General features: G+C 40.6%; 1 protein-coding gene across 3 annotated transcripts; it reads right to left on the reverse strand.

Annotated features, from left to right (window-relative positions):
• Positions 1 to 308: 308 nt before the first annotated feature.
• usp30 (ubiquitin specific peptidase 30) lies at positions 309 to 6974 on the reverse strand. Of its 3 annotated transcripts, none has more exons than XM_085475369.1 (13): positions 6821 to 6974; positions 5631 to 5740; positions 5366 to 5539; positions 5169 to 5272; positions 4761 to 4859; positions 4494 to 4539; positions 4320 to 4414; positions 4158 to 4217; positions 3982 to 4068; positions 3713 to 3793; positions 3359 to 3581; positions 3166 to 3274; positions 309 to 2129 (listed from the first exon to the last, which is right to left on the reverse strand). In XM_085475369.1, exons 1-13 carry the CDS (start codon positions 6889 to 6891, stop codon positions 1877 to 1879), a joined length of 1512 nt encoding a protein of 503 aa, XP_085331495.1. In that variant the 5' UTR covers positions 6892 to 6974; the 3' UTR covers positions 309 to 1876. The 3 variants fall into 3 exon arrangements, with proteins under 3 accessions (XP_085331495.1, XP_085331496.1, XP_085331498.1); XM_085475370.1 differs by lacking the exon at positions 6821 to 6974 and adding an exon at positions 6546 to 6752; XM_085475372.1 differs by lacking the exon at positions 6821 to 6974 and adding an exon at positions 6277 to 6321.
• Between the last annotated feature and the right edge of the window lie 1841 nt (positions 6975 to 8815).

Consider the following 8815-nt stretch of genomic DNA (forward strand, 5'->3'; position numbering starts at 1 on the left):
ACTCTGGCACTTAGAACTGCAGCTCACTGGTTATTTTCCTTTTCAGACCACACTCTGTAAACCTCAGAGATGATTGTGTGGGAAAGGCCCAAGTAGATCAGCAGTTTGATTAGGGTGAACATTTGATCAGATAAAAGATTTGCTGCCTTTGGTATACCAGTAACAAGTATACTTTTAAACCTCTTGCAAATTGAGCAGTTTTCAAATTAACTGTATTTCATTCAAAGACACTTAAATAATGGGGTAGTTAACATAACAATCTCTTAAACGTACCAAAAAATGTTCTTGCTTTAATAAAACACTCTAAAGACCATTGTTAATGCTTTTAATACCTGAAAACGATCACCTTACAGACTGCACACAAATACAATCTCACATGAATATACAGTAGTGCAAACTGCAAAAATTAAGCAGTTTTGCAACAGATCACTGCTCATTTTGACCTTGTTGGTCAAAAGTTACACATTAATTATAAACAAACAGGATGACTACAGAAATCTGCAGTCATGTTAACTAAGGGCACGTCTCTTATTAACCCGTTTAAAAACACCCACAGCATGTCAACTGGCTGTGATGTGTCACATTTCAAGGAAGGGCCCCGTTCACATTAATTGTAGCACTCATGGTTCCAAGTGTTTAAAATCTCAGGCATTTAAGACAATATGGCACTTAAACCACAAACGTGCAGTTTTATAAATCGTGATAGAGTTAGGTTCACTAGAAACAGCAAAAATAATCAAACAGAAACCGTGTCAATAGAAACATTATTACTGCTCTGGGTTTACATACACTGCTGAGAAGGATTAGGCAAACTACATCTGACAAAGAGAACCGGAGTCAAGGATAATTCCACCTTTGTGACTTTACAGAATATGCAACAGCTCCTAAATATAATCACTGACAAGTCCTAATGAGCCACTTGAAGGCAATGGACAAAATAATAGGAACACCTTGAAGCAGCCTAGGGTGTATTCACATTTAAACACCAGAAACCACACCTCTAGCCAACTTTTGAGCCAGCCTAAACACTGTACGCTTTCAATGTGAACCGCAGTTTGTAGGGTTATTATCTTGGCATAGACTGCACCAATAAGCCACAACAGTAAAACCACCAGTCTAATATTGTGGTGTCACCAAAATCATTTTGGCATTTGTTTAATCTGCTTGCTTGCAGGATGAAGCCTCTCCATCAGATCAGGATTTGGGGAATTTGGAAGCTGGGAATATGGTAAATGGACTGCATTTATTTAGAGCTTTTCTAGTCCTACTGACTACTCAAACCACTTTACATTCAAGTCAGTCTCTCTCTCTCTCTCTCTCTCTCACTCACACGAGGAGGTGGGGTTTGGGGTAAATATGCTGCTGGAGGAGGATACTGCCACAGAGTGCCATTGCTTGGGATGCAACAGTCTTTAGGTGGGTGGAGTGTACCAAAGTAGCATCCATATACCATGACCCATAGGTTTTGCAGCAGATCACTGCACCAGTGATGACAACCATTACTCATTTTGCTTGTCAGTGGTTTTTGATGTTGTGGCCGATGCAGCGTTTAATGTTCCTCTTTCTTTATCTGGTAGAAGTCGAGGTGTTACATAAATTATTACATGTCAAAGAAAAAGTAGCTTACCGATAAACGCTAACACAAAAATCCTGCAGTTTTATTATCTTTGGGATTAAAAGGCTCCTCCTCTGGAGCAGAGCAGCAGGCAAGGTGTCCACAACACATCACACTACACCCTAGGACAACTCTAGGATGGCTTTCTTCTCTGGTGTCATGTTCACAAAGCCACCTGTTGGTAACCGTGCTGTCCCCTGCCACATCGAGTGTGACAGTGTGACTGGAAAGGCAGAAGTCATTCAGGCTGCGAGCCTTTGGTTACTGCTCTGACTGCAGAGAGAGGCCAAGCCTTCGAACTCTCTCGTAAAAGAGCATGTAAGCGTTGGAAGACAGCACCTCGTGCAGGCTGGCTTTGCGTACCGAATCGTCTGACATCCACAGCCACTGGCAGCTGAAGGGCGAAGAGCTGCGAGATGAGGAGGGACTGCGGCGGTAGGTGACGAAATGTCCTGAGTGCATGTCACCGTGGTGAACCAGCACCGCCGTGAGCTGGAAAAGGTACTCTGTAGAACTGGAAGGAACGGGACAATTACATGTGGTTTATGATCAGTCCTCGCTTAGACCCTGTGTGGAACAATCTGCATGCACGCTTTTTGGATGCAGTCTTTGTTTCGGTTCATTTTCACCGGTGCGTTCGTTAATAAGGTTGTGACAGACAATGGATGTCAGAAACAATGAAAGTTATTGCTTTGAATGTTATTAAATAGAAATGCTGGTAATGGTATCGATGTTGTTTAAACATAATAAAGGGATACTGGGTTCTTGTATAGTACTTAGTGTAGGTGTATGAGAGCAAAAATAGGCCTAAGACGAAGCTGTAGATTTCCTTTGGGTAGCCTACTTGGCGTTTAAACAATGAAACTTCAGCTTCGTGATAGTTTAGCTTTCAGTAGAAAGGCTTGTTAAGTTTAATACACGCTATAGGGACAAAAGTGTTGGGCCACTACGCTTAATCTTTGAACTGTTTGCCATCCCATTGCCATAGATTTACAAACATCCATCACCTAGCAATGCAGTTTGCCTTTACAAACATTTGGGAAAGAACGGGTTGTTCTAAAGAGCTCATTGAACTCGAGGGTAGAGCTGTAATAGGATGCTGCTGTTGCAACAGGTCAGTTTGTGAAACTTCTTCTAGATATTCTACCAAAAGTGGTATTATTGCAAAGTGGACGTGTTCAAGAACAGCTACACAGCCACAAAGTGACAGACCACATAAAATTACAGAGCAGAGTCAGTCAGCAAAGTGCATACTGTGTAAATGTAATCCATAGTGGCAGCTCCAAACCTCCACTGGCATTAACATCAGCACAAAAACTGTTTGCCGGGAGCTTCATGGTAGGAGTTTCCACAGCTGAGCAGCTCCTGTGGGTGTAATGTGTAGGTGGCCCAGTACTTTTGTCCATATGTGTTGGTTTTAGCTCTACTAGAAAAAAATAAAAATCTGTAGACACATTGATATCTGCTAATTCTGCCAATGCGGAAAAAGGGATTTCAATTACCAGATCACCACTGAATACCCTGATATATTTGAGTTCCTTATTGATTACCTGTAGTCATATGAGAGGCTGAGCTGTGGGTTCACACCAGAAGTGTGAAGGAGGACCGATGAACAAGTTCCATTAGAAAAAGGTTTGTTGTTGTTATGATGCTCTGAATCTGAAACACGAAATACAATAAATGCATGAATCTAATAAACTGAATAATAATAATAATACTACAGATGCAAGAACTCCAACATACCGGAGCCATTGGCAGAGGGTTTTTCTACTGAATCGTCTCTGCTTTCAGCCTTTATGGATTTTGCAGTGCATCTGAGCCGCTGACTCCTCTGTGTGGAAGTGTTGTGTTTGTAATGGTCCATTGATAGATACTCTGCAAACTGCACATGCTCCTGTCGTTTGATGGGGGTTCCTTCACTCGACCACGTCAATCTTTGCAAATGGATGCAAAGGCACTGGGGGAGCTAACAAAGACTGCCAATCATTTACCCTTCAACCTCAAGCTGGATAAGTACTAGCATTTGCCATGTACAGAGTTCCTAAAAGGAAAATAAATAATTGGGTTATTAATGCTTAACCAAAAGAGACTACTTACCTTCCCCAGTTTTAGCTGTTTAACAAATGTTGTCCTTTGGCTTTCTACAACTGGTCCATTTATTGTGGTTGCTTGTTGAAGCTGAGGAAAAATGATCAAAAACTTAAAATTTATACATAAAATCAGCAAAAAATACACCTGTGAAAGAAACAACTGGACCTTTTGTTCCTCTTCAGGCGACCTCCCTACTTCAAATCTTTCACTGAGTAAATCATTTAATGAGAGGATTGCCACAGTATAGCTTGGCACTGATATGGAAGTGAGTGTACCTTGGTGCAGTTTTCACACTCCACTTCTTTGATGGTTTCCGAAGAGATAAAGTGCTGAAGACACTGATCTAGAGAGATCGGCCGCCCCTGAGAACAAGCACAAGTCATATTATAACAAACAGAACAACCATGAAATATACTGTTGTGTACACAGCACAAGATACATTTTCACTTACCCACTGAGGTAAAGGAATGGACAGGGAAAGACTATCAAACGAGTCGTACCGCACTGGACTCTAAAAATGCAAAGCAGAGGTATAAAATCACATCCTGAAAGAAGACAAACAGTAATTTTCCTTTTTTTTTTTCCCCTCAAAAAGACAAAACAAAAAACTCACCTGTAGCTCGCAGCGCTTGCAGAACATGTTGCTTGTTAACCGGCCATGAAACGGATGCTGAAACTTCCACGGACTTGGTATTGGATGAAGGGGAGCTGCCAAATGAGAATTTCACTCAAATGAAATACAACTTTGTTTTATCATCTAGGTTCTATGATTTCTACTCCTTCTCACCTCGACTTCTGCATGTCATAGTTTTCTCATCTTGATCTGGGAGACTCTGGTATAAAATAAGCACACACACAAAGAATAACTAGACACATATTTCTGATACTTCAACAGCACAGAGACCGACTGAGATTTTTAGAGTGTAGGAGGCAATCTTATTATTATGGCCTACAAACTCCAGATTACAATTGTGCTTCATTGTTCTAGAAGACTCTACAGAGTGTATTGGAATGGATGCAACATGCAAGAGAAATGGCGAGAAAAATGAATTACCTCAAGGGAGTGCATATCAAACAGATTTGTGACTTTGGGCTGACGATCTCGCTCCTCTTCCAGAGAAGATGTAAGGACATGAAACAGCTCATGTGCATCCTAAGAAGGGATGAACCAACACAAACAACGGTTATGAGGTGGACGAGCAAATTGTATACAAATCTAAAGCTGGTGGATCGATCCACTGCTCCTCCAGACATATCCTAGAAGAAGATAATGAACGCTGAGTTGCCCCCAAGAGTGACAGTGTATGTGAATGTGTGTTTAAAAAAAAAAAAAAAAAAAAAAAAAGCCTGGAGGCAGATTAAGTTGCTGAATGTGTGTGAGATTGGGTCATTGAGGAAAAGTACTAATGCACTGCACTATTCATTTGAAATAAAAACAATATCAGCAATAATACCGACTGACCTGCTCTTCAAATGAGCTGATGTGCCATCTGTACAGTCTGAGGACATCCAGGAGACATCCAGCATCAAGAACATCATCCTCACCTGGCTCTTCACTGGATAGCGCTGTCAGTGCAGAAACAACCTCCATGTGAACATTTCAGAGGAACTCAGCATGTCCAGTACACTGTGCTTATATGACACACTGGTTTTATGTACCTTTGAGAAGCTGGAGCAGTGTCGTGGATAGCTGGTTGTCTTTGCAGGACTGGATTGAAGGCAGAGCTGCAAACTTCTCCAGCCACCTGATGAATGACGGACATGCTGCTAAGCCCTGAAGTAACGAGTTCAGAAAGCAGGTGTTCCCCAAGTTTAAAAGACCTGGTGCCATACCTGCAGGGAACCACGAGTCACTGTAGTTTGCTGCAATGTAAACAGTGCCATAAATATAATGTGTGCGCCACACGGTCACAACAGCTCTTACCTCTCTTTCTTTTTTTTCGCTCTGTGATTGGACCCCACAAAACATATACTCCAGCTGCAATCGCAGCAGCTATCCCACCAATGACGCCCCAGTTCTTTATCATCTTGTTTCTAAAAACAACAACGACAACAACATATTCCTATCAACAAAACACAGCAAGGGATCAGACATGGGGGGAGGATTCATAAAAATAGGACAGAAAGGATAGGCATGAGAGTAACATTTAAACATATATAGACTGATAGTTGTATTGATGATGGAGGTGTGTGTGTTTTGTTGTTTTTTGGCCACCATATCTTGCATCACTAAATTTTTGGCACCCAATAAAAGCGATCAGCTCGGATTTGAAACAAAATATGATAAAGGTTCAAGCCAAAAATGAATATTAATTCTCTAATATACCACCAAACACTTTACAGACTAAAGCTGTGAAATATAATTAAACATCAGCTCTGTCATAAAGTTTATTCTTACAAACTGTTTTTTATTAAACTTTTATTCATCAATCCCACTTTTTCTTACATGCCACACTGGTATAAGTCGTCCTAGCATTTGAGTATATAAATATATTTAGAATTTGTAAAATGTTATCCTCTCAGACAGCACAGACAAAACGGGCACAACAATTCCACTCTGATCTACTAACCCGACATCTAATTAGCTAATCTGGAGTAAACGAGGACACGACGAGACTCGATCACATCAAAGAAAACCTCCACCGACATCTGCTCTGATAAAGCTTCAGTTGAACTGCCTGAACTTATGTTTGCGGCTTCAATACAAACATTATGTGGGTTAAAAAAAATTTAAAAGTCCCTGGCGTTACTAATTACCACATCTTTATCAGTAAGTAAACACGACCCAGTTCACATAAGAGGACATACAGGCTAGGTTTAGCTGTAGTAGCTAACTTACCGAGAGCTCCGAGGTAAGGCTACCCTCTGGCCCCTACGTATCCTCCATCAATAAGCACCCACGCTTCTATGTTCAAAAACAGTCTATACCTCATTAATATCAGTGCATATCTCCTGTAGCAGGCTTACTAACTGTGGCATTAAACCAGACAGCGAGTCTGCGCATGTTTCATTTTGGGTCCAACCAAAGCCTACGGCGGCGGCATCGCGACCGCGCTTCTTCCTTCCGCGTGCACCTGCAATTAAGCTGTTTTGTGCCAGGTGGTGAGGATTTACCTGATTACGGGTCCAGTGCCAAGAAACTCCCGAACAAGCTTATCAGAGCTTTTTGCTCTGCACCACAACATCCTGCTCCTTCTGCGGAACTCTCAATGGTTGGTGGTGTGTTTCAGGACGGACCCAAGGAAGAGTGGCACGCCTGTAACGTCATTACCTGCTTTCGTAAGAAAAAAAAAAGTAGGGCTTGAAGCACTGATGCGTTGGTTTTGATTTGATTAGTCTGAATTAGTTTTTATGCTTTCATCAGACTCTTTAAGAAAACAGAATAAAACCACAAAATTCTTTACATTTCACAAATCTTTTAAAATCACACTTCAAGCTGAAACTCAAAACAGTTTTTTCAAGTTCCCCAAAACATTTTGTAGAACAAAACGAGAGGTTTCACACTTGGAAAAGAAATTAACCCATCAAAACACCGTGCAAGCCTTCCAAATTTCCATAGGTCTTATTTCAATTATTTTCTCCTTTCTCTTTTTACATGTTTTTACAACGTTGTAATGGCCGTAAGCACCTACGAGATCAGATGGTTTTGTTTTTTCAGAAGAAAGACAATTAAATCTGGCCTGTAAACTCTCTAAGTGGCTTTTACGGGAAGTTCAGGAACTTGTGCCCTGCCTCACACATGACACGAGGAAAGTAAAGGATTGGCTTACCCTCTGGTATAGGGCCAGAGCCAGAAGGCAAGTAATCTTTTCCATTGTCCTATTTTCATTTCAAGTGGACTGATAAACACGTATCTGCGCTTTGTTATTTTTTTATTTTTTTTTATTTCTTTGTTTAATTTTTTTTTTAATCTAAATTTCAGCTTCTATTTTTTCATATATATAGTTGCACCTGCAAAAGAGGGGACATGTATTAAACGAAGTCCTTCAGTTTTCAAACTCTCTGGTTTTGATTGTATTGCAACTCTTGGAGCTAGTCTCTTCAGAAGTGTAGCCTTTTCTACTGATGATTGGAGCACAGGTGCAACATTCCACCTTTCCTGCTATAAACACACAACCTCTGCATCAAACGTCCCTTTTTGCTGCTACTAAGCTTCATATTGTATGATATATATAAATTGAAAATCTCATACCTTGTACAGTGTATAGGTTTTCTGTATAGCACTATTGTTATAAGTCAGGGGTGGGCAATTCCAGGCCCCGAGGTTTTAGATCTCACCTTGGGTCAACACACCTGAATCACATGATTAGTTCGTTACCAGGCCTCTGGAGAACTTCAAGACATGTTGAGGACCTAATTTAGCCATTTAAATCAGCTGTGTTGGTTCAAGGACACATCTAAAACCTGCAGGGACACCGGCCCTCGAGGCCTGGAGTTGCCCACCCCTGTTATAAGTTATACCGCATCTATTTGTTCTGCACTGTCCACTTTGCTGCCGTAACGTGACTTTTCCGTGAGTGTATGTGAAATTCATTGGCTTAGAAAACAAAATGCCAAAGAAACTTCCATTTATCTCAAAGAAAGCACACGAGTGCAGTTACCAAGCAAGAGTGTAGATTTAAAAAAGGATGTTTGTTGGACTCTTTTAAACAGAAAACTGGTATAGCGCTCAGAATGAAGACAAAAAAGTACTTGGAAACACTAGTGCCCTTTTTAAAGACTGCCAGTTTTGACACGAAAGCTATGTGACTCTAAAAGCGTAAAAGGGAAAGCTTCTACCAGGTTTCCGTCTCACATTTAATCTATCTACACCTGGAATATGATACCTTAAGAGAAAAAAAATCTTCACCTTACTAATTTTTAAACCCTGGTTACGTCACTTGCTGTAACTTATTTCCTAACCCCTATTATTATTATTATTATTATTATTATTATTATTATTATTATTATTTAAATATATAGCAAACTTGCATCGAGTTGTACTAATAGTTTCAACCCCACTCGTACACTCGCTTCTGGGTGTTCTTTCAATAACTTTCACGTTACAGCTTTAAAAATTCCGATTCATCTGTGTTGTGCGTTTCCCGGTCTGGTTTCCAGCGTCAGTGT

Source organism: Copadichromis virginalis, linkage group LG12, assembly GCF_057382275.1.
Source record: "Copadichromis virginalis isolate Kocher_CV1m ecotype Utaka linkage group LG12, C_Virginalis_male_GT1.1, whole genome shotgun sequence".
NCBI classification, from domain to species: domain Eukaryota; kingdom Metazoa; phylum Chordata; class Actinopteri; order Cichliformes; family Cichlidae; genus Copadichromis; species Copadichromis virginalis.